The following is a 23,997-nucleotide window of genomic DNA, read 5'->3' on the forward strand; positions in this document are numbered from 1 at the left end:
TTTCTTGTTTATTATACATCCCTTGACTATTTTGTAATCGTGTGTATTTGCGGAGGTCACATGTAAACACATTTAAAGTGACTCTACTTTGTGAAAACGTGCAACCTCGTGTAGGTACTCAGTAAATCAGTAAATTCTTATTAACGTCAGCCCCCCAGCCTTGCTATAGAGGGTGCATGCTGAGCCCGAAGCAGAGAGCTCTGTCATCTCTGCATTCATCACCACCACACCAGGAGGCCTGAGAAGCTTCTAGCACTGTTTGCACCTTCCCCACCACATCACCCCTCCCTGCCTTCCTCGCAGTCTTCCTTCTGATCAGAAGACCCTTTCCTTCTTTCTCTGTCTGTCAGAATCTGCTCACTCTTCAAACCCTAGCTCATATGAAAGTGTCTGGTGTGAGCCCACTTTTTTCGAATTGATTCTGTATCTTTGATACAACTGTATGAGGGTTCTCCAGAGAAACAACCAATAGAGGGGAGGGATGTAAGAAATTGGTTTAAAGGTTGAAATGCTAATCTCACCCAAAAACTCCCTTAGAGACACACCCAGAAATAATGCTTAACCATGTATCTGAGCACCTCATGGTACGTCAAGTTGACATACAAAATTAACCATCGCAGCAGCCATACATTTAAACCTATTTGTACCAGAGAACTTACCTGATTCTACCTGCACTTCAGATGCTTAAGACATGTCTGTTTTCTCCACTTTCCCCAACCAGATTGTGAGTCACTTTCATCTAAGTTCTTGGTTTTTTTGTTTGTTTGTTTGTTTTTGAGACGGAGTCTCGTTCTGTCGCCAGGCTGGAGTGCAGTGGTGTGACCTTGGCTCACTGCAACCTCCACCTCCCGGGTTCAAGCGATTCTCCTGCCTCAGCCTCCCGAGTAGCTGGGACCACAGGTGTGTGCCGCCACCACGCCCGACCCTGGTCTTGTTTTTTCCTTCTTTGAATCCCGTAGGGCCTCAGTGCTGTGCAGCACATAGTTAAAACTGAAAAACATTTCTTGAATAAAACTAGTTAACGTTTTTATTCTTTACTTCAAGGTATATCTCCATGAATAACCTCAATGATCCCCCAAACTGGAATATCCGGCCTAATTCCAGGGCGGATGGTGGTGATGGAAGCAGATGGAATTATGCCCTGTTGGTTCCAATGCTGGGACTGGCTGCTTTTCGTAAGTCATGGTTTTCTTAAAATTCATGTTTTCCAGGCTGAGAGTGTGGAGCCCCGGTGAGGGAGGCAGCATGATGTGGGAGCCTGAAGGCCGTGACTTTGGGACCTGTCAGGGACAGCCGAGTTTTATCCCATGCAGTGAACCGTGGGCCAATCATTTAACCTCTGAGCCTCAGTTTTCCTGTTCACAGGAGATGGATAATCATACTTAACCTCAGCACATTGCAAGGATTAAGTCAGCCAAGGCGTTTAGAAGCATTTTGTGTGGGGTGGGTTTTAATAACTAAGTTCCCTCTCAAGGCTTTGCTGCTCTCAATTCAGGGGGGGCGGTTCCTTGTTTCAGGTGCCTTCATAAGGACTGATGAGGGAAAAAATGGGTGTAAAGCAAATCAGTGGGCTGGGCGTGGTAGCTCACACCTGTAATCCCAGCACTCTGCGAGGCGCAGGTAGGCAGATCGCATGACTGGTATGAGCCACACAGCAAAACCCCATCTCTACAAAAATACAAAAATTAGCCAGTTGTGGCCATGCACACCTGTAGTCCCAGCTCCTCAGGAGGCTGAGGTGGGGAGATCAGTGGAGCTGGGAGGTCGAGGCTGCAGTGAGTGGAGATGGCACCACTTGCCCTCCAGCCTGGGCAACAGGGTTTAAAAAAAACAAAAAAAGAAAACCAGTTTTGGAAAACCAGTGATGTTTAATGTTTAGGAAATCAATCTTCAGAGACTTCATCCAGGAAATCTCTGCTTGGCCTGGCCAGAAATTCTCTCTAGTTTAGATTGACTTGGCACCACGTTGGGGACCTGTCAGTCACATGCAGACTTATATCTCCACCACACAATCAATTCACTGATGCAGAGGAGTGCGTTTTGTGTTTCTTCAGGTTCCATGGTTCTGGGCTGGCGTTTAGGGACATGAGAGACTGAGTAATTGAATGGAAGAAAGGCAAAGCTGCCCTCTAGCTGTAGTGGTACATTTTACGTAGAGGCTTTCTATCTGCTTCTGTTGGCGTGTTTCCTAAACAAAGGAATGAACACACAAGACAACACAAGACAAGACAAACATGGCAGCTGCCTCGAATGGCATGGCGGGCTCTGCTTTATTTTATACAGTTTGTGGAATGTTGCCAAGTTACAAGACACATTGTTGTTTTTCTGACCTTTCCCTTTCTGGATTTTCAAGATGTTTACACATAAACAAGCCCCCAGGGTCTGCTGTTTGCAGCTGGCTCCTTTGTCCTCCCTGTTTACAGGGAAGGAACGCCCTGCTTCGTTTGCAAGAGCAGGACTTGAGCGGGAACGCCTCGTTTGCCAGCACATAGTCCTCTACATGCTTCCATGTCTCAGGTTAGAAGTTTTGCTGTAGAGGAAGAGGAGGCTGGTAAGAGCAGGTGGTTTTTATGACTCAGTGATCTGCACAGTGCTTGCTTCTTGGTGAAAGACAGGGCAGGTCCACATCCAATGCTAAGGGGCTGCCATGTGAAAAGCTCACTCGCCTGCAGGCTTGGAAAAAAAACCACAACACTTGGAGAGGCTACTGTTGCCTGTGGCTAGGGTGAGTGGATTGGAAGGCTTAAAATTACTCCTACTAATGTAATAATTAATTGGCTTTGAGGCTGGGAGAGGCCCTGAAGTGACTCATTTTCCATTTGTTTTTCAGACTCATCTCCAGCTTTTATAGCCTTTCATGGTAACTTTCACTTTTGAAATTCTTACCTCCCCTTCTTGGACTTTTGAAATGATGCTTTCTGTCCCTGAAAAGGGTTGAAGAATATTTTATTTTTTCTTCTTGGTTTTTTGCTGAGGTAGTGTGGTGAGAGATAATTGTTAACTTGGCATTCTTGTAAGGATTCTTCAAAGGTGTGTTATGGTGTGTTTGAGGTTCTGTTGCACACAGGAGCGTAGTCTAGAAGAAGAGGCAGACGTATGAATACTTCATAAGCGCCATTGATTGATTTATTGATGAGAAGCCAGTTTGTCCTGACCACTTATTTCATTTACCAGATTTTTTTTTTGTTTGTTTGTTTGTTTTGTTTTTTGAGACGGAGCCTTGTTCTGTCGCCAGGTTGGAGTGCAGTGGCACAATCTCGGCTCACTGCAACCTCCGACCCCCTGGTTCAAGTGATTCTCCTACGTCAGCCTCCTGAGTAGCTGGGATTACAGGCACCCACCACCATGCCCGGCTAATTTTTGTATTTTTAGTCGAGATGGGTTTTCACCATGTTGGCCAGGATTGTCTTCATCTGACCTCGTGATCTGCCCACCTCGGCCTCCCAAAGTGCTGGGATTACAGGTGTGAGCCACTGTGCCCAGGCCATTTACTAGATTTTTACTTAACATAACATAGAAATGTGTGTAACTGTGCTTGCCTGAAAGAGCAGTCCCTGGAGAAATTCTTACCCTGAGTAGCTCCCCTGGGAGACTATTCAGTATTTCAGCGCTCCAGTGGGCTTCTCTCTCTTCACACCTCCTCTGTCATTCTGCTTTACCCCCTTTTCTCTCGGTCTTCCTGATTCCCCTTTCCCCATCTCTCTCCTCTCGGTCTTCCTGATTCCCCTTTCCCCATCTCTGTCTCCGTGCTTTTCCCATCTCTCCATGCTTTCTCCCCTCTAGCGTTCCTGTACCTCCCGTTTCCTCTCCTGACCTAGAAAACACATAGTCTTAGAGCTGAAAGGGACTGGTTGAGTTCACTGCTCACTGAGAGAAATGAATCTGAGACAGGTCCCAGATTTTTTAGAAAGTTCATTTTGCCAGTTTAAGGATGCGCCCGTGATGCCTCCACAGGAGGTCCTGACAACACGGGCCCAAGGTGGTCGGGGCCCAGCTTGCTTTTACACACTTTAGGGAGGCATGAGACATCGATCAATATGTGTAAGATGTACATTGGTTCAGTCAGCCCAGAAAGGTGAGACAACTTGAAGAGAAGGTCAGACAGGGGACTTCCAGGTCATAGGCAGGTAAGAGACAAACGGTTTCATTCTTCTGAGTTGCCGGTTACCCTCTCCCGATGAGGCACTCAGATACACATTTCTCTCGGTGAGCAGACGGGTGACTTTGGACAGAATGGGAGGCGGGTTTGCCCTCAGCAGCCCCAGCTTGACTTTTCCCTTTAGCTTAGTGATTTTGGGTCCCCAAGGTTGATTTTCCTTTCACAACATCTAACATGTTTTCCTATGAGCATTAGTTATTCATTGTGTATTTTATTGCACAAATACGGCACAGATTTTTTTTAAATCATCAACTCAGACACTTTACCACACACGGGCTCCTCAGGGAACTCAGGGAATCCTCACAAGACTAAAACACCCGCATGGACGGAAGGTGAGGGAAGAAGCCCCAGGCCGCCCTGGGAAACCTCGAGACACATTGCCATGGTCCCTGTGAGGCAGAACTGAACCTGGGATTCCATATTAAAGAGGAGTGAAGGGGGCCGCACCTCCCAGCAAAGGAAACCTTCCAGAAATCAAGTGGGGCGGGGATGGAAACATGACTCCCTGAACACCTGCATCCCAAGCCTGCCTGCCCCTGGAGCTGTACCTCCCACCCGGCTACAGGGGATGGAGACACAGAATGACTCTCCTGAACACCTGCCTGCCCCTGGAGCTGCAGCTCCCACCTGGTACGGGGGATGGAGACACAGAACTCCGCTCCTGAACACCTGCCTGCCCCTGGAGCTGCAGCTCCCACCCCAGCTACCGTCTGGGCATGGGGGTGCACACCTGTAATCCCCACTCTTTGGGAGACTGAGGCAGGACGATTGCTTGAGCCCAGGAATTCCAGACCAGGCCTGGGCAACACAGGGAGACCCTGTCTCTTAAAAGAAACAAGCAAAAACCCGGCTACCTGTACAGCTGGGGAGACCCTGGACCCAAAGAAATGATGCAGACCCTCACATTAAGGCTACACATGGACCCACAAAACAAACAAAAATTACAGAAACATCAAGGTGTTGGTTACTCTGTGTGGGCTTGAGCAGGAAAAACAATCAGCTATAGACCACCCTCCCAAGGACTTAAAACACACTGTCAAGTAGCTCCACGTCACAAATATCTAGCACTTTTCAATAAAAACATGTTCTTAAAACTGAAGACTATCATATGAAATATTTGAATACGGCTGGGCGTGGTGGCTCAAGCCTGTAATCCCAGCACTTTGGGAGGCTGAGGCAGGCAGACCACAAGGTCAGGATTTTGAGACCAGCCTGGCCAATATGGTGAAACCCCATCTCTACTAAAAATACAAAAATTAGCTGGGAGTGGTGGCAGACGCCTGTAGTCCCAGCTACTCAGGAGGCTGAGGTGGGAGAATTGCTTGAACCCGGGAGGCGGAGGTTGTAGTGAGCTGAGATCAGGCCACTGCACTCCAGCCTGGGAGACAGAGCGAGACTCCGTCTCAAAAAAAAAAGAGAAATATTTGAATAAATAAAGGATGGAATCACAAAAATAAATAAGCAGTGTCTATCAAAAACACCCAGATAACATGTGAAAGGAACTAATAATTTAGAAATTTTAAATATATGTCATCTTTAGAATTAGAAACAAAGGACAGGTTAAACAAACAGTACATTAACAATCATCAGAATAAAGAATAAAGCAAACAGACACGGAGAGACATGAAAAGGTACAGAGACGGGGGGAGAGGGATGAAAGGGCCTACACTCATCTACGTGGAATTCCAGAAGGGAGGAAAGTGATACGGACCCACAGACAAAGGAAACACAAGTGGGTACCCAAGCGGGTCGGATACAAAGAAGCCCAGGCGTGTCCGTCTGCCGATACTTACATATGATCGACCTGACAGTCACTGGATTAAAGGGAGTCCACGTGCCTGAAAGCAAACAATAGGAGTTAAAGTAAAAGGAAAATCTTTCTGGGACACTGAGTTCCTGATCTATAGCTGGAGGCCCCGGGAAAGGCAGTAGGGGCTCTAGGGTAGTGGTTTTCTAGACACTCCAGGTGACGTGTCAGCTGCCGTGACTCCTGGGAGGAGCCAAAGCACTGCCTGGTGGGTCACCCTCTGCTGAGTATGGGAGTCCTCCGTGGCCTGCCAGACCTCCGTGGCCGTCCACAGTCATCGTGGCTGGACGCGCACTCTTATTTAACAGATAACCGAGAAATGGTTCTGTATCATTTTACACACGGAATTTTTCAAGGATGCAGCCACCAGCCAAGTTAAGAAGTTCGCACTTACTTTTGTTAGAGAACTTCACAAATTCCCATTTCAGAAAATCCATCGTCAAGGCCACCACTGCCGGCAGACGCCTGAGCACAGCTCGGTCGCTGTGGCATTCACACTAATTCTACCGAAAGGTGCAAGTACCAGACCCCTCCTTCCGTTCTCCCTCAGCAGTCATCCCAAAGCACGGTGAAGACATCCATCACCACACTGCAAACATTCCTGACAAATTACGGTCTGGGCTTTATATGATTTTCCCTGAAACTGAATAGGAAGACTGTGCTATCCTCGGATTCACTGTAGAATCTGATACCCTTGAACGCTCACAACCATTTACCAACTATGAGGGTGAAGATTCACTGATGACCTTCACACACAAGAGCCTATTTTCAGAGTGATCTGTACCTTCAATAACTTTCATACTCACTAAAAATGAACTAAACATATTGTTAATGTCAGGAAAGACCAGTGGCTCTCCTCATACCCCATCTGTATTAGACACACAGTTGTTTTTTCTATACACAAAATTGCCACAGTCCTGGGCAGCACACAGAGACAGCCCCCGATCTCAGAGAACAATGTCAGGCTCCCGGTGGAGCACGGGCGGTGGGGTCTGCTGGCATGGTCCCTTAGGCCTCTACGAGTCATCACTCTGGGCTCATGGGGCTCCTCCTAGTGCCGTGCCTGCTCTCACCTGAAGTGCGTCCCCTCCTAAGACGCACATACCCTCCCTCCAGCTCCTTCCTTTCCTTCCTCAGGGAGCCTTCCACGGGGTACCATGTTCTCCCAGCCCAGAACTTAAATCCGTTTACTCTGCCTGAGCACCTCCCAACTGCCCCTTGGGAAGATCCCACCCTCCAGCAGTTATGCAGGGAAGCTGTGCTCTTCCCACAAAGGCAGGTGCACCTGAACCCTGAAATCGTGGCACACACACAGCAACACTCCACGAGCATCTGTTAGGCTGAATAGAGTGATAATCTGCAGGAATACGTTTCTGCAGGCTTTACAGGTAGCTGGAGGGAGAGTAGGCAGGCATATGTATATAGAGGTATTCGGAAAGGTCAGAATTACTGGAAACTAGTATTACAAAAAACAAAGATAAGCTACAGAGAACCCACAAGGCAAAGAAAAAGGAAAACTCTAAACACCAAGGAGCATCCCTGCCTCACCCAAATCCATCTGGTCTTCCCCCATTCTTCACCGCTGTGTACAAGAACCTAGTGTCTGCACACAAGGGTGACCTGCTCTGACCCAGTGCTGACAAGAAGCCCCAGGAGCCAAAGCTCCTGGAAGCCTCCTGGGCAATCAATACTCTGTCTTCGTGCCATGAGGTTCTTCTCCTCTGTCTTCTGCATCCGTGGCCCTGGACTGTGTGGACCTGGATGAGACCTAAGTCCTCAAGTGAAGGCTGCACTGTGAGGTGTCCTGATCATAAGTAGAAGCTTCTCTGGGCCATCTCAGCAAATAACACGGCCAAACAAGCTTTAAACCAAAGCAACACAGGTTAAAACACAAGCAAGATGTTAACCCTGCAGTGCAGGCATGGGGAAGCTCAGGTGCCGTCTGGATGGGCGCGCATAGAGAGTGCAGAGATGGTGCATTCCTGAGAGCTGGGGTCCAGGAGGAACCGGATAGCTGTACTGGGGTCTTCTGGAGTATTCTAAGAACTGCCCAGGAGAGCAGAGGTTGCCCTGGGATGAATCAAGGATCAGAGAGAGTCAGCCACTCCACTAGAAAGGGCTCCTGAGGGATGGACACTCCTGCTATCTCCACTCACCTTCCTTGCCAACCACAGCAGGGTCTGGCTTCTCCACAGAAACCAAGAGAGAAACCAAGAGAGAACCACCACAAGGCCTAACTGCCCGTAACAAGCTGAAGCATCGTGGCGCACAGACATTTCATGCCTCAGTTACATTAGGTGCTAGACATACCTGGGCATCCGCCTGAAAACCTAAGTAGATGCTGTGCTTGGCCCCAGGCCATGGAGTCACTTGTCACCAAATCCCAACCCTTCCCCTGAAGCCCTGCCAAGGTGAGTTTCTGGTGAAAGCAAGCATGACAGACTGCATGGGGGTCCCTGAGACCACCCTCCAACTTGAAAGGGTACAGACTAAACCAGCCAAGGGAAAGGGCTGCTGGGGAAGCCAGGCGCTTCCAGAGCCCCTCCCAGCGGAGTCACACAGGGTGCACTGGATTCCTCCAGCAAGGAGCTGGGACAGCTAGTGCCATGGTGCGGACCAGGGAGGCTCTCCTGAACCTGGGGGTCAGTCCGGGAAGTTCCAGCCACCCACAGGGAAAGCAGGTGTTTGCCATCCATCACCTTGTTGGTCAACTACCCAGACAAAGTAGTGCAACATGGCTCAAGTCTCTCTCATCAGTCAGAACACTGCAAGAGCTCAGTTCCCAGGAGCCAGTCAAGGGCCCTTCCTAGGAACGTGCAGGGTCTGACCAGGCCTGTTGAGTTAACCCCTTCCCACACAGGCAGATCAAATCTGCTCCATCACCGGGGCAACAAATACCATCACCCACATCCCTGGGCCCACGTGAGGGAAGGACAGTGATGGGACTGGACATGTGCTTCACAGGGCACTGTCCTGCCTCTGAGGTCTGATTTGTCTCAGTTCTTTTTAATGTGGGATCTCCAAGAGAGCCTCAACTGTATTTGATTAAAAAACAACAACAAAAAAAACAAAACCGGCCAGGCGTGGTGGCTCACACCTGTAATCCCAGCACTTTGGGAGGCCAAAGCAGATGAATCATGAGGTCAGGAGTTCGAGACTACCCTGACCAACATGGTGAAACCCCATCTCTACTAAAAATACAAAAATTAGCTGGGCATGGTGGCGCGCACCTGTAATTCCCAGCTACTCAGGAGGCTGAGGCAGGAGAATCGCTTGAACCTGGGAGGTGGAGGTTGCAGGGAGCCAAGATCGCGCCATTGCACTCCAGCCTGGGAGACAGAGTGAGACTCCGTCTTAAAGAAAAAAAAAAAACTTCAAAAGAATGTAAGAAATATTTCTTGAAGTACAGCTTTAAAAATGCCCCTTAAAAATACATCAATGTTATATTAAGGCAAACCTACTTCAGAAGCACAGAGACTTGAAAAAAGTTAATTTCTTGTAATTTCAGGATGTTTTGGGAACGAGAAACAAGCACAGAAAATGGGCTAGGAGGACAGTGGATGACACCGATGGGCTGATCACGGTTCCAGGATGGTCTCGCCATGGAGGTGACAGGGTGAGCGCTGCAGTGCAGGACTGGGGGCGCCACAGGAACGGGTGCTCCAGGTAGGGCGTCGTCCTGGAAGGATGAGAGTCCTGAGAACAGCTGGGTGGGAGCAGGGTCCGCCGGCTGCACGGGGGTGGGGAGGGTGCCATGAGGGCCTGAGAACAGCGAGGCAGGGGAGGAACCCTAATCCCTCATCTGCATGAGACGTCAGGCCTGCCAGAGCCCCATGGAGCTCGGAATGGAGCTGGGGAGGAGCATTTGCCAGGCCTCCCGTCCCCTCCTTCTGCCCACTGGGATTGCTCCTGAAGGAAGAAGAACCCATCAAGTCCTTGTAAATGTGCTGGGAGAGAACCCCTGACAGTGCCTGGTGCTCACTCCTGGGGAGCCACTGTCGCAGGTGAGGTTTCTGGGCTCAGGCCCACGGCACCTGGAAAATGTCGCGTTTCAGTGAAATGATCTTCAAAGCCCAAGAGGAAATGTTCCAGGCACCCCTCAGAGACCCTGTGAGGCAGGAAGGACAGTGGGGCCACAAGGGTCCCCAGCTTCTCCAGCTCGACCTGTGCCTAGAAATTACTCCCTGAAATCGTGAGCAGAGCTGGATGCTGGGTCAGTTCTGTGATCTGTGGGACTCTACCCTTAATGGCTTCATTTATTTACAGGGATCTAACCTTATATTTATCTATGTAAAGAAAGAAATTGGTCATTTCTTAGATTCACTTGTGCCTGAGATACCTTTTTAAGAATATTTTCCTAGCCATTAAATAACATAAGTCAATTTTCTTTTTCCATTTCCCTGTTGCTATGTGACAAAGGTAATATTCTATACTTTTTGTATTAAAGAACTTCAAATTATTGATACTTTAGATGACTTCTAAAGTCCTTGCCATATTTTGAATGAAGAATGTGAGCCCCAGGTTTAAAACATCAACATGATGTGGACTATTCTGAGCTCAACAGAACTGACTGAACTAGCAGTGTGTGTTTTTGCTGCTTCGTCCACTCACACGCTGTCTGAGACCCATTCATGTCTCTGGAGGTCCCTCACCTTGCGCTGGCTGACTCCCCTGAGGGACTTGCTGGGACGCCCTCATCCATCTGCCGTGAACGAGCATTTGGATCTCTTCCCACTCGGGTTTGTGCGAACAGTGACACCAGGTGCATCTGAAATATGCCACATGCCCAGGTGCACGCGGGGCGTGTGCAGCTCCCTGACCCCTCTGCGGCGGGACAGCAATGAGGTCCAGGGCGTAGCGGGGAGGTGAGGGTGTGGGACCAGGCTGGGGTTGGAGAGAGGACACTGGATTCTGGACTTTATCTGAGGGCTGAGCAGCAGGCGTCATGGCAGATCGGGTCTGGTGTTGAACTGACCTGATTGTCCCAGAGAACTGATGTTCATGGTTTCTCTGAATAACATCGAAATGGATCCTTGTGGTCTTGAAACTTGAGAACGTGACGTGTCTTATTTGAGTTCCTGTCTCAGGAAACTGACCATCAGGCCTCCCAGGTAGTGTGAAGGAACAGAGACTCAGCAGATCACGGCATCTGGTCAGTGAGACACCAAACCCTTCACCCATCATGAGTGCCTGATCAGCCACCTGCCTTCTCCTGACCAACTCCTCTTCCTCTCTCCCCCTAATTCCTGTTTTCCTTACACATAGTCACATTTCTTCCCTGCTATACAGTCAGTCAAGAAAATGCATTTGAGGCTGACCTCCCATCTCCTAGCCTGCAGCTCCTGATGCACGCCTTCTTCACTGGCAGTAACCATCGTCTCAGTGACTGGCTTTCTGTGTGCTGAGCAGTAGGATCTGGAACAAACCCCTGCATTTTGGAAACATGGAGAGCAGCCTCAGCAGGCCCCCGGCCCCGAGTGCAGTCATGACTACCAAGGACCCACACCAACCCCCAAAGGTGAGTGTGGACAAGAAGAAAAGGCTCCTGAGGATCCAACCAGGAGAATTCCTGCAATGTCACGGAGAATCACTGCCACCCGGCCCATGCCCCCATTGAAGGGCAGCTGCAAGATTCAGCTCATTTGTCTTCTTTCCTGGACACGTTCAAATCTCTTTCAACACAACCTTGTGATCCTGAGATTCCATCAAGATGTGCATTGTTTTACAATATTGCTTTAATTTACTCTGCCAGCTATCTGGGGAAATGCAACCTCATCAGCAGAAATTATTTCCTCCCTGCCGCTTTTGAATTCTGTTATTTCCTATAGCCAGGTACTGAGCCCTTCAATTGAGGTCTAAACCCTCCACCCTCTCCGGGGTCGCCAAGCCGGTGGTTTGTTCCATGCTCCCAGGCAGATTGTGTCAACTCAAAGTCCAACGTGCTTATGAAATACTTTTTGTGTTTTTTTCTTAATTTTAGGAGGTTTTTTTTTTTATGTTTTTGTTTCATGGAGGTGACACCCTCTGTCTTTGACTTGTGGGCGCCTTCCACCTTCAGTCTGCATGTACTGAAGCCAGTGTCTGCTGTACAGCCTCTCAGCCGCAGCCCACGGTGAGGTGCAGGTGCTCAGCCTTCGCCCCAGAGAGCGCCTCCATTTGCCCCTCCACCCGTAGCCCCTCGAAACCACTGCCCTGCTTCCCAACACAGTAGCACTGTCTTCTCCAAGGTGTCATGTGGCGGCATCCTTTGGCCTGTGCCCACCAAAACTAGCTTTCTTCACCGGGCATGTGGCCCGGGAGACCTGGGGCATTTTGGGTGCATGTTTCCATGCACCTGCTGCTGCTGGTTGGTGCCCCCTGTGTGGAAGCATCCGCGTTGGTTCACGCCTTCTCCTGCCGATGGACAATTTGTTTTCTTCCAGTTATTGGCAATGAGCAATGAGGCCTAAACACTTGAGTGCAGGTTTGTGTGTGCACATTTAAGTTTTCTCTTGGGGGAAATTTCAGGAGTGGGGTTGCTGGATGACGTGGTAAGGATGTGCTTAACTCAATAAGAAACTCCCGGACCACGTTCCAGCATGGCGGGATCCCTCCCATTCCCACTGCCGCTTATGAGGGTCCCGGTTCCTCTGCATCGTCACTAGAAGCTGGGTTGGCCCGTGGTTTTTGTCTGTTTTTAGCCATTTTAATAGATTTGCAGAGGTACTGTTGACTGGCATTTCTCCAGCATCTCTATGATGTTGAGCCTCTTTCTCGGGCAATATGCCCTCCTTATACCTTCCTTGATGAGGGCTCCATTAAAATATTTGCCTTCTCTTTAATACTGGGGTTTTTACTTTCTTATGGTTAAGTTTTGACGGTTCTTCGTATATTCTGCGTGCCAGTACATTGTGAGATGTGTGATTAACCAATATTTTTTTCTAGCCCATAGTTTGCATTTCATTCTTTTAAGATTTTTATATTGCTTTATAGAATTATAATTTTAAATTATGACTAAATTTAATTTGTCAATCTTCTATGAATCATGCCTTTGGTGTCATGTCTAAGAACTTTTCACCTAACCCCAGGCCATACAAATTTTCCCCTGTGTTTTTATCTAATGGTTTTATAGTGTTATGTTCTCCATTTAGGCCTGTGATAAATGTTGAGTAACATTTTGTGTCAGCCACGGCCATACCTTTTTCCGTCTCTGACAGTATCTTGGGTGTCTGCAGCTCTCAGTGCCCTGTGCAGTTCCCGTCGTCTTGGTCCGCTCTTTCTGTGAGTTTCAGGGCGTGTCTTAGTGCTGACGCTGTCCTGGTCCATCAGGGGGTCCCATGGGCTTGTCGTGTGGGGAAGTCGGGACTGTGATGTTGACGGGATGCCGTGAGTCGGGAGGTTCTGACGGGGTTTCCATGTAGGAGAGAGAGGTGTTTGGTTTTCCGGATGGGGCAGACTTGAGAGGGGACAAACTTGAGAAATGCCACCAAGGGGAAGCCCAGGCAGAGCAGGTCTTGGGGCCGCCCAGTCGTGTGGGCGCCAAACGTGGATGTGTCAGTGGCCATGCCAGGAGGTAAACCCTCACCCAAGGGCCTCTGGGTGTCCAAGGCCAAGTCTTGTTCCAGAGGTGTGTTCAGCTGAGCCAACCATGGCAGAAATGCACAGGGGAAATCCCATGGTTCCTCTGTTTAAATCCCCTGCGAATCCCACCCGACTCAGAGAAGCAGCCAAGTCCTCACAGCAGCCTGCAACCCCCGCCTGACTCAGCCTCCTCTTGGCTCTGATTCTCTCTCCCCTCCTATCCCTTTCTGTCTCTTCTGCCACCAGAGAGGAGATCCTCCATGTTCATCCTGGTGGATTCAAACCCATGCTTGCCACACAGATAGTCACCGGAATGAATAGGTATAATCTATAAAGAGTCCTTTTGAAAAAGAAAAAGGCAGGCTGGACATGGTGGCTCACGCTTGTAATCCCAGCACTTTGGGAGGCTGAGGCAGGAGAATCACCTGAGGTCAGGAGTTTCAGACCAGCCTGGACAACATGGTGGAACCCCATCTCTAGGAAAAATACAAAAATTAGCTGGGTGTTGTGGCGTGCGCCTGTAATCCCAGCTACTCAGGAGGCTGAGGCAGGAGAATCACTTGAACCCAGAAGGTGGAGGTTGCAGTGAGCTGAGATCACGCCACTGCACTCCAGTCTGGGTGACAGAGTGAGACTCTGTCTCAAAAACATAATAATTGGAATAATAAAAGAAAAGTGCAAAAATTCAAACAACTTAACAGAAACTGGGCAAAAGAGCTGAACCGGCCCTCCACAGAAGAGGAGATGTGGAGGAACAGCTAATGAAAACACGAAGAGGGGCTCAGCCCAACGGGGAGATATCATGTGACACCCACCAGACTGGCAGAAATCCCACAACCCAATCAATGCCAGTGTTGGAGAGAATGGAGAGTAGCAGGAACACCAGGCACTGCTAAGAATAGTTATGAAATATATTTTTGTTACGCTTGTATATGAAAGGGGGTGTGTTGTGGGTTATGAGGAAAATTACATTTCTTACCTGGGATGAAATTTTAAAACTTGAAAGCTACTGACCCGAAGAAACTTGCACGTGTGTAAAAAGAAATGCCCAAGAACGTTCCTAGCAAAACCTGATCCTAAGGGCTAGCCTGTGGTACTCCACCACAGGACGCTAGAGGAACATTTCCGTACTCCCTCAAGAGCGAAGCCCAGGGGAATCAAGCAATGACAATGAATCATGTCAGTGTGGAGTGGAGTCTGAGAGAATAAGGATGAGAATCACGCAGCAATGGTAATGAACCACGTCCCAGTATGGGAATCAGGCCTTAAGGAGAGCGGAGACTGGGAATCACATGTCAGTGTGGGTGGGTCTCAGGGAGAGAATGGAGATGGGAGATCACGCAGCAATGAAAATGAACCACGTCAGTGTGGGTGGGCCTTGGGGAGAACGGAGATGGGAGATCACACAATGAAAATGAACCACATCAGTGTGGGTGGGTCTCAGGGGGAGAATGGAAGACAAAAACAGACATTGAGCAGATGCTCAGAGCCATGCAGCGTAGGAGCAGCCACACAGGAGAATTTCCTCACATCAAAGTTCAAAACTACAGCCGAGACAACAGAGCAAGACCCTGCCTCAAAAAGAAAACAGAAAGTTCAAAAACTAAATGGCATTCTTGGGATGTACACATACGCAGTGAAAGAAACGTACTGTGAAGAAAAGTACGGGAACAATAAAGATTAAAGCAGGAAGTGATTCCCTCTGTAGGAGAAGGGAAGGGACTGGGACTCAGGCAGGGCCTCCAGGGAACATCTGAAGTTATGTCTCTTCAGATTCTATTCCCTAAACTTGGTGGAGGTCCTCTGTGTCCAATGTGTTGATATTCTTTATATTTTACCCATATTGTACCAATGCTTTATTTCTATTCAATATTTAGAAGACAGTTATAAACAAGATGCATTAAATAGCAAGATGGCCGATGAACATCAGGAAGGAACATCCATGAGGTTCCATCCACAGAACCTCACCATGGATACGCTTGTGATAAAAGGCCTGGTCTCCCCTCACGACACAGAGCAGAGGCCGCACCATCATAGTGGAGCAGGAGCAGCTGGGACATGGCCCTTCTGTGAACCTGCTGCATCGCCAGGCTGTGCAAACGGACTCAGCGGCCAGAACTCACAGAGTATCAGTATCAGCACCGAAACCTCACAGGAAAAATGGTAAGTTCTAAGTTTCTCCATTAATAGTAACTCTCAGATTAATCTCTGTCATCCATCGCTTCTCCAAGAAATAACTTTTTATAGCTTTGCATGGGTCTATTTTTCAATTTATATTTTATTTTACTAACTGATTGAAAAGATATATATTGTGTGTGGTGTCTGATTTTGTCTGCCAGGATAATCATAGTTCAATTTCTATTATTATGATTATAGCAAAATCACTTAGTTTTTTTTAAGCTTTTCAATTCCTGAGGGTATTAATCAGGGTCTTCCTGTCTCATGAGACAGAAAACAAATCCAAACTGTGTAAAAGAAAAAGAAATGTAATGATCACGAGGACTGAGAAGCTCCCAGGTTTAACTTGCTTGGGATTCAGCTACATGTACAGTTTCAAGTGGGGTCCTGTAACACTCTCTCTCTCTCTCTCTCTCTCTCTACTTCCCCAACATCAGCTGCATGTTTAGCTCCACGAACTTCAGACTTAAACAGCATCACTGGCTCCTGACCAGGATTCCAGCTCCACGAACCTCAAACTACAACACCAGCCTTCCTTCTCCTTAGGGCTCCAGCTCCAAAACCTAAGACATCAGTGGCAGTACCTACTCTTCCTGGAGGCTCCAGCTCTGACAGCCTCAGACTTGAACCGCAGCACCAGCTCTTCCCCGGATCTCCAGCTCCACCACCCTCAGATTTAAACAGCAGCAGCACCAGCTCATCCGTGGGTCTCTAGCTCCACGACACTCAAACTAGGACAACATCAGCTCATCCCCGGGTCGCCAACTGCATGACAATCCAACTAGAAACACACCAGCTCCTCCCTGGGTCCCCAGCTCCACAAACCTCACACTACAAAAGCAACACCAGCTCCTCCTCAGGTCTCCAGCTTTACAACCTAAGACAGTGGCAGCTCCAGCTCCACCCAGGGGCTCAAGCTCCGAGCCTCTCAGACTTGAACCTCAGCACTAGCTCTTCCGTGGATCTCCAGCTCGACGACCTTCAGATTTACACAACAGAAGAACCAGCTCCTCCCTGCATCTCCAGCTACACGACCCTCAACTACAACATCAGCTCTTCCCCAGGTCTCCAGCTCCAGGGCCCACAAACTAGAACAACAACGCTCCCCCCTATATCTCCAGATCAACAAACCTCAACTAGGAATGCCAACACCGCTCCTCCGCGAGTATCCAGCTCCACAACCCTCAACTAGAAACACAAACACAGGCTCCTCCGTGGGCCTCCAACTCCACGACCCACAAACTAGAACAACGCTCCCCCCATATCTCCAGCTCCACAACCCACAACTAGAAACACCAACTCCAGCTCCTCCTTGGGTCTCCAGCTGCATGACCCTCAACAAGAAACACCAACACCATCTCCTCCGCGGGTCTCCAGCTCCACGACCCTGAACCAGAAACACCAACAACAGCTCCTCCACGGGTCTCCAGCTCCGTGACCCACGAACTAGAAAACAACGCTCCACCCTGTATCTCTAGCTCCAAAACCCTCAACGAGAAACACCACCACCGGCTCCTCCGCGGGTCCCAGTTCCACAACCCACAACTAGAAACACCAACACTGACTCCTTGGAAGGTCTCCAGCTCCACGACCCTCAACTAGAAACAACAACAGCGGCTGCTCCGTGGGTCTCCAGCTCCACGACCCTCAACTACAAAAACCAACAGCAGCTCCTCCACGGGTCTCCAGCTCCACGACCCTCAACAAGAAACACCAACACCAGCTCCTCTGCAGGTCTCCAGCTCCACGACCTGCAACAAGAAACATGAACACAGACTCCTCCACGGGTCTCCAGCTCCACGACCCTCAACAAGAAACACCAACACCAGCTCCTCTGCAGGTTTTCTCCTCCACAACCCTCAACTAGAAACACTAACACCGGCTCCTCCGCGGGTTGCCAGCTCCATGACCCACAAACTACAAACACCAACACTCCAGCTGCTCTGCTAGTCTCTCAGCTCCACAGACCCTCAACTGAGAAACACCACCAGCTGGCTCCTCCATGGGTCTCCAGCTCCACGACCCACAAACTAGAAACACCAACAGTGGCTCCACCCTGTATCTCCAGCTCAACAACCCTCAACGAGAAACACCACCAGCTGGCTCCTCCGACGGGTCTCCAGCTCCACGATCCTCAACTAGAAACACCAACAATGGCTCCTCCACGTGTCTCCAACTCCACGACCCTCAACCAGAAACACCATCAATAGCTCCTCCACAGGTCTCCAGGTCCGTGACCCACAAACTAGAAAACAACGCTCCACCCTGTATCTCCAGCTCCACAACCCTCAAAGAAAAACACCAACAGAGGCTACTCCGCCGACTCCACCTCGATGACCCTCAATTAGAAACACCAACTCCAGCTCCTCCATGGGTCTCCAGCTCCACGACCCTCAACTAGAAACACCAACAATGCCTCCTCCACGGGTCTCCAGCTCCACGATCCTCAATCAGAAACAACAAAACCGGCTCCTCCACGGGTCTCCAGCTCCGCAAACCACAAACTAGAAAAAAACGGATCACCCTATATCTCCAGCTCCACAACAGTCAACGAGAAACACCAACAATGGCTCCTACACGGGTCTTCAACTCCCCAAACCTTAAATAGAAACATCAACACCGGCTCCTCCGCGGGACTCCAGCAACATGACCCTCAACTACAAACACCAACACTGGCTCCTGATGGGTCTACAGCTCCACGACATTTAACTAGAAACACCAACAGCTTCTCGCCAACAGGTCTCCAGCACCATGACCCTCAGCAAGAAAAAACAACACCAGATCCTCTGTGAGACTCCAGCTCCACGATCCTCAACTAGAAACATCAACAATGGCTCCACTGCGTGTCCCCAACTCCAAACTTTCAGCCAGAAACACCAATGACAGCTTCTCCACGGATCTCCAGCTCCACGACCCACAACCTAGAAAACAACGCTCCACCCTGCATCTACAGCTCCACGACCCTAAAACAAAGACACCAACAGCAGCTACTCCGCCATCGCCACCTCGATGACCCTCAACTACAAACACCAATTCCGGCTCCTCCATGGGTCTCCAGTTCCATGACCCTCAACTAGAAACACCAACTCCAGCTCCTCCACAGGTCTTCAACTCCACAACCCACAAACCAGAAAACAATGCTCCACCTTGTATCTGTAGCTCCACAAGCCTCAACGAGAAACACCACCACCGGCTCCTCCACGGGTCTCCAGCTCCACGACCCACAAACTAGAAAACAACGCTCTACCCTGTATCTTCAGCTCCACGACCCTCAAATAAAAACACCAACAGCGACTACTCCGCCGTCTCCACCTCGATGACCCTCAACTAGAAACACCAACTCCGGCTCCTCCATGGGTCTCCAGCTCCACGACCCTCAACTAGAATCACCAACTCCAGCTCCTCCACGGGTGTCCATTTCTAATACCCACAAACTAGAAAACAACTCTCCACTCTGTATCTCCAGCTCCACAGACATCAACTAGAAACACCAACTCCAGCTCCTCCACGGGTCTCCAGCTCCATAACCCACAAACTAGAAAACAACGCTCCACTCTGTACCTCCAGCTCCATGACTGTCAAACAAAAACACCAACAGCGGCTACTCCACCATCTCCACCTCGATGACCCTCAACTAGAAACACCAACTCCAGCTCCTCCATGGGTCTCCAGCTTCACTATCCTCAATTAGAAACACCAACGACAGCTCCTCCACAGGTCTCCAGCTCCACGACCCACAAACTAGAAAACAACGCTCCACCTTGTATCTCCAGCTCCACAACCCTCAAACAAAGACCCCCACAGCAGCTATTACGCCATCGACACCTCGATGACCCTCAACTAGAAACACCAACTCCGGCTCCTCCATGGGTCTCCAGCTCCACAACCCTCAACTAGAAACACCAACTCCAGCTCCTCCACAGGTCTCCAGCTCCACGACCCACATAACAGAAAACAATGCTCGACCCTGTATCTCCAGCTCCACAATCCTCAACAAGAAACACCACCATGGGCTCCTCTGCGGGTCTCCAGCTCGAACACCCACAAACTAGAAAACAAGACTCCACCGTGTATCTTCAGCTCCACAACCCTCAACGAGAAACACGAAAAGCGGCTCCTCCGGGGATATCCAGCTCCACTATCATCAACTAGAAACACCAACAATGACTCCTCCGCATGTCTCCAACTCCACGACCTCAACCAGAAACACCATCGACAGCTCCTCCACGGGTCTCCAGGTCGGTAACCAACAAACTAGAAAACAACACTCCACCGTGTATCTCCTGCTCCACGACCCTCAAAGAAAAACACCAAGAGCAGCTGCTACGACGTCTCCACCTCGATGACCCTCAACTAGGAACACCAACTCCACCTCTTCCATGGGTCTCCAGCTCCACGACCCTCAACTAGAAACACCAACTTCAGCTCCTCCATGGGTCTCCAGCTCCGTGACCCACAAACTACAAAACAACGCTCCACCCTGTATCTCCAGCTCCACAAAAAACAACTAGAAACACCAACTGCAGTTCCTCCGTGAGTCTCCAGCTCCAAAACCCTCAACTACAAACACCAACATGGGCTCCTTTGCAGGTCTCCAGCTCCACGATCCTCAATTAGAAACAACGAAACCGGCTCCTCCGCGGGTCCCCAGCTCCGCAAACCACAAACTAGGAAACACCATATCACCCTATATCTCCAGCTCCACAACAGTCACCGAGAAACACCAACAATGGCTCCTCCAAGGTCCAACTCCCCAAACCTCAACTAGAAACACCAACACCGGCTCCTCGGTGGGTCTCCAGCAACACGACCTTTAACTACAAACACGAACACTGGCTCCTGGCGGGTCTCCAGCTCCACGACGTTCAACTAGAAACACCAACAGCTTCTCCTCCACAGGTCTTCAGCACCATGACCCTCAGCAAGAAACACTAACACCAGATCCTTCACGGGACTCCAGCTCCACGATCCTCAACTAGAAACACCAACACCGGCTCCTCCGCGGGTCTCCAGCTCCACGATCCTCAACTAGAAACACCAACAATGGCTCCTACACGTGTCTCCCAACTACAAACCCGCAACCAGAAACACCAACGGCAGCTCCTCCACGGGTCTCCAGCTCCACGACCCACAACACTAGAAAACAACACTCCACCCTGTATCTCCAGCTCCACAACTCTCTACGAGAAACACCAACAATGGCTCCTCCATGGGTCTCCAGCTCCACGATCCACAACTAGAAACACCAACAATGGCTCCACCGCATGTCTCCAACTCCAAACCCTCAACCAGAAACACCAACGACAGCTCCTCCATAGGTCTCTAGCTCCACGACCCACAAACAAGAAAACAACGCTCCACCCTGTATCTCCAGCTCCACAAACATCAACTAGAAATACCAACTGCAGTTCCTCTGCGAGTCTCCAGATCCAAAACACTCAACTACACACACCAACATGGGCTCCTCCGCAGGTCTCCAGCTCCACGATCCTCAATTAGAAACAACAAAACCGGCTCCCCTGTGGGTCTCCAGCTCCGCAAACCACAAACTAGAAAACAACGCATCACCCTATATCTCCAGCTACACAACAGTCACCAAGAAGCACCAACAATGGCTCCTCCACGGGTCTCCAAACTCCCCAAACCTCAATTAGAAACACCAACACTGGCTCCTCCGAGGGTCTGCAGCAACACGACCCTCAACTACAAACACCAACACTGGCTCCTGGCGGGACTCCAGCACCATGACCCTCAGCAAGAAACACTAACACCGGATCCTCCACGGAACTCCAGCTCCACGATCCTCAACTAGAAACAACACCGGCTCCTCCGCGGGTCTCCAGCTCCACGATCCTCAACTAGAAATACCAACAATGGCTCCTCCGCGTGTCTCCAACTCCAAACCCGCAACCACAAAAACCAACGACAGCTCCTCCACGAGTCTCCATCTCCACGACCCACAAACTAGAAAACAACACTCCACCCTGTATCTCCAGCTCCACAACCCTCAACGAGAAACACCAGCACTGGCTCCTCTGCAGGTCTCCAGGTCAAACACCCACAAACTAGAAAACAATATTTCACCCTGTATCTCCAGCTCCACAACCCTCAACGAGAAACACCAACAACGGCTCCTCCACGGGTATCCAGCTCCATGATCATCAACTAGAAACACCAACAATGGCTCCTCCGCATGTCTCCAACTCCACGACCCTCAACCAGAAACACCATCGACAGCTCCTCCACGGGTCTCCAGGTCCGTGACCCACAAACTAGAAAATAATGCTCCACCCTGTATCTCCAGCTCCACGACCCTCAAAGAAAAACACCAAGAGCGGCTGCTCTGCCGTCTCCACCTCGATGACCCTCAATTAGAAACACCAACTCCAGTTCCTCCATGGGTCTCCAGCTTCATGACCCTCAACTAGAAACACCAACACCAGCTCCTCCACGGGTCTCCAGCTCCATGACCCACAAACTAGAAAACAACGCTCCACCCTGTATCTCCAGCTCCATGACCGTCAAACAAAAACACCAACAGCGGCTACTTTGCCGTTTCCATCTCGATGACCCTCAACTAGAAACACCAACTCCAGCTCCTCCACGGGTCTCCAGCTCCATGACCCACAAACTACAAAACAACGCTCCACCCTGTATCTCTAGCTCCACAAACATCAACTAGAAACACCAACTGCAGTTCCTCCGCGAGTCTCCAGCTCCAAAACCCTCAACTACAAACACCAACATGGGCTCCTCTGCACGTCTCCAGCTCCACGATCCTCAATTAGAAACAACAAAACCGGCTCCTCTGCGGGTCTCCAGCTCCGCAAACCACAAACTCGAAAACAAAGCATCACCCTGTATCTCCAGCTCCACGACCCTCAACTAAAAACACCAACTCCAGCTCCTCCACAGGTCTCCAGCTCCATGACCCAAAAACCAGAAAATAGCGCTCCACCTTGTATCTCTAGCTCCACAGCCCTGAATGAGAAACACGACCACCGGCTCCTACACGGCTCTCCAGCTCCATGACCCACAAACTAGAAAACAATGCTCCACACTGTATCTCCAGCTTCACAACCCTCTACGAGAAACACCAACAACGGCTCCTCCGCGGGTCTCCAGCTCCACGATCCTCAACTAGAAACACCAACAATGGCTCCACCGCGTGTCTCCAACTCGAAATCTTCAACTGGAAACACCAACGACAGCTCCTCCACAGGTCTCCAACTCCACGACCCACAAAATAGAAAACAACGATCCACCCTGTAGCTCCAGCTCCACAAACATCAACTAGAAACACCAACTGCAGTTCCTCCGCGAGTCTCCAGCTCCAAAACCCTCAACTACAAACACCAACATGGGCTCCTCCGCAGGTCTCCAGCTCCACGATTCTCAATTAGAAACAACCAAACCGGCTCCTCCGTGGGTCTCCAGCTCCGCAAACCACAAACAAAAAGCAACGCATCACCCTATATCTCCAGCTCCACAACAGTCAACGAGAAACACCAACAATGGCTCCTCCACGGGTCTCCAACTCCCCAAACCTCAACTACAAACACCAATACTGGCTCCTCCGCGGGTCTCCAGCAACATGAGCCTCAACTACAAACACCAACACTGGCTCCTGGCGGGTCTCCAGCTCCACGACATTCAACTAGAAACACCAACAGCTTCTCCTCCGCAGGCCTCCAGCACCATGACCCTCAGCAAGAAACACTAACACCGGATCCTCCACGGGACTCCAGCTCCACGATCCTCAACTAGAAACACCAACACCGGCTCCTCCGCGGATCTCCAGATCCACGATCCTCAACTAGAAAGACCAACAACGGCTCCTCTGCGTGTTTTCAACTCCAAACCCGCAACCAGAAACACCAACGACAGCTCCTCCACGGGTCTCCAGCTCCACGACCCACAAACTAGAAAACAACGCTGCACCCTGTATCTGCAGCTCCATAACCCTCAACGAGAAACACCCTGTCAGCGGCTATTCCGGCCATCGACACCTCATGACCTCCCTGAACTAGGAACACCAACTCCAGCTCCTTCATGGGTCTCCCAGCTCCACGACCCTCAACTACAAACACCAACCCAGCTCCGCCACACGCCCAGCCCACGCACCCACAAACCAGAAAAAACAACGCCTCCACCCTGTATCTCCAGCTCCACAATCCTCAACGAGAAACACCACCACTGCTCCTCATGGTCTCCCAGCCCAACACCCAAAACTAGAAAACAATGCTCCACCTGTATCTCCAGCTCCACAACCCTCAACGAAACACCAACAACG

The 23,997-nt window shown here is 50.1% G+C and overlaps 1 protein-coding gene and 3 long non-coding RNA genes across 12 annotated transcripts; 1 reads left to right on the forward strand and 3 right to left on the reverse strand.

The window, feature by feature from the left end:
- Nucleotides 1-771: 771 nt before the first annotated feature.
- Nucleotides 772-11,407, reverse strand: LOC101026699. 9 transcript variants are annotated; one of them, XR_004181659.1, is made up of 6 exons: nucleotides 10,942-11,058; nucleotides 10,619-10,734; nucleotides 9,428-9,645; nucleotides 5,953-5,997; nucleotides 2,887-3,076; nucleotides 772-2,188 (listed from the first exon to the last, which is right to left on the reverse strand). XR_004181659.1 is itself a non-coding variant. In XM_031662196.1 (4 exons), the coding sequence occupies exons 1-4, from the start codon at nucleotides 11,398-11,400 to the stop codon at nucleotides 1,192-1,194; spliced, it is 747 nt and encodes a 248-aa protein (XP_031518056.1). In that variant the 5' UTR covers nucleotides 11,401-11,407; the 3' UTR covers nucleotides 772-1,191. The 9 variants fall into 9 exon arrangements, 8 of the variants coding, with proteins under 8 accessions (XP_031518056.1, XP_031518059.1, XP_031518058.1 ...); XM_031662196.1 differs by lacking the exons at nucleotides 2,887-3,076; nucleotides 9,428-9,645 and adding an exon at nucleotides 11,285-11,407 and having other exon boundaries at nucleotides 772-1,280; nucleotides 10,619-11,115; XM_031662199.1 differs by lacking the exons at nucleotides 2,887-3,076; nucleotides 9,428-9,645 and adding an exon at nucleotides 11,285-11,407 and having other exon boundaries at nucleotides 772-2,065; nucleotides 5,917-5,997; nucleotides 10,619-11,115.
- Nucleotides 851-17,633, forward strand: LOC110743407. The gene is made up of 7 exons (XR_004181660.1): nucleotides 851-900; nucleotides 1,045-1,175; nucleotides 9,475-9,632; nucleotides 11,054-11,118; nucleotides 11,335-11,484; nucleotides 15,404-15,689; nucleotides 16,142-17,633. It is a non-coding gene; the product is annotated as an uncharacterized LOC110743407 (long non-coding RNA).
- On the reverse strand, nucleotides 4,355-5,380 carry LOC110742448. Its single transcript, XR_002520172.2, has 2 exons — nucleotides 4,858-5,380; nucleotides 4,355-4,786 (listed from the first exon to the last, which is right to left on the reverse strand). It is a non-coding gene; the product is annotated as an uncharacterized LOC110742448 (long non-coding RNA).
- Nucleotides 17,634-18,864: 1,231 nt separating the features above from the next.
- Nucleotides 18,865-23,678, reverse strand: LOC116273243. Its single transcript, XR_004181658.1, has 2 exons — nucleotides 21,688-23,678; nucleotides 18,865-19,464 (listed from the first exon to the last, which is right to left on the reverse strand). It is a non-coding gene; the product is annotated as an uncharacterized LOC116273243 (long non-coding RNA).
- Nucleotides 23,679-23,997: the final 319 nt, after the last annotated feature.

This window comes from Papio anubis, unplaced genomic scaffold (assembly GCF_008728515.1).
Source record: "Papio anubis isolate 15944 unplaced genomic scaffold, Panubis1.0 scaffold482, whole genome shotgun sequence".
Taxonomy (NCBI): Eukaryota; Metazoa; Chordata; class Mammalia; order Primates; family Cercopithecidae; genus Papio; species Papio anubis.

What these genes read in the sequence shown, in the direction of transcription:
- LOC101026699 (XM_031662195.1), bottom strand. Translation starts at nt 11,400, where the DNA reads ATGCAGGGGTTTGTTCCAGATCCTACTGCTCAGCACACAGAAAGCCAG. An exon ending in TGCAGGCTAGGAGATGGGAG is followed by an intron (nt 11,116 to 11,284) that starts GTCAGCCTCAAA and finishes CTCACTGACCAG; the next exon opens with ATGCCGTGATCTGCTGAGTC. An exon ending in GGGGAGTCAGCCAGCGCAAG is followed by an intron (nt 9,697 to 10,618) that starts GTGAGGGACCTC and finishes ACCCCCGTGCAG; the next exon opens with CCGGCGGACCCTGCTCCCAC.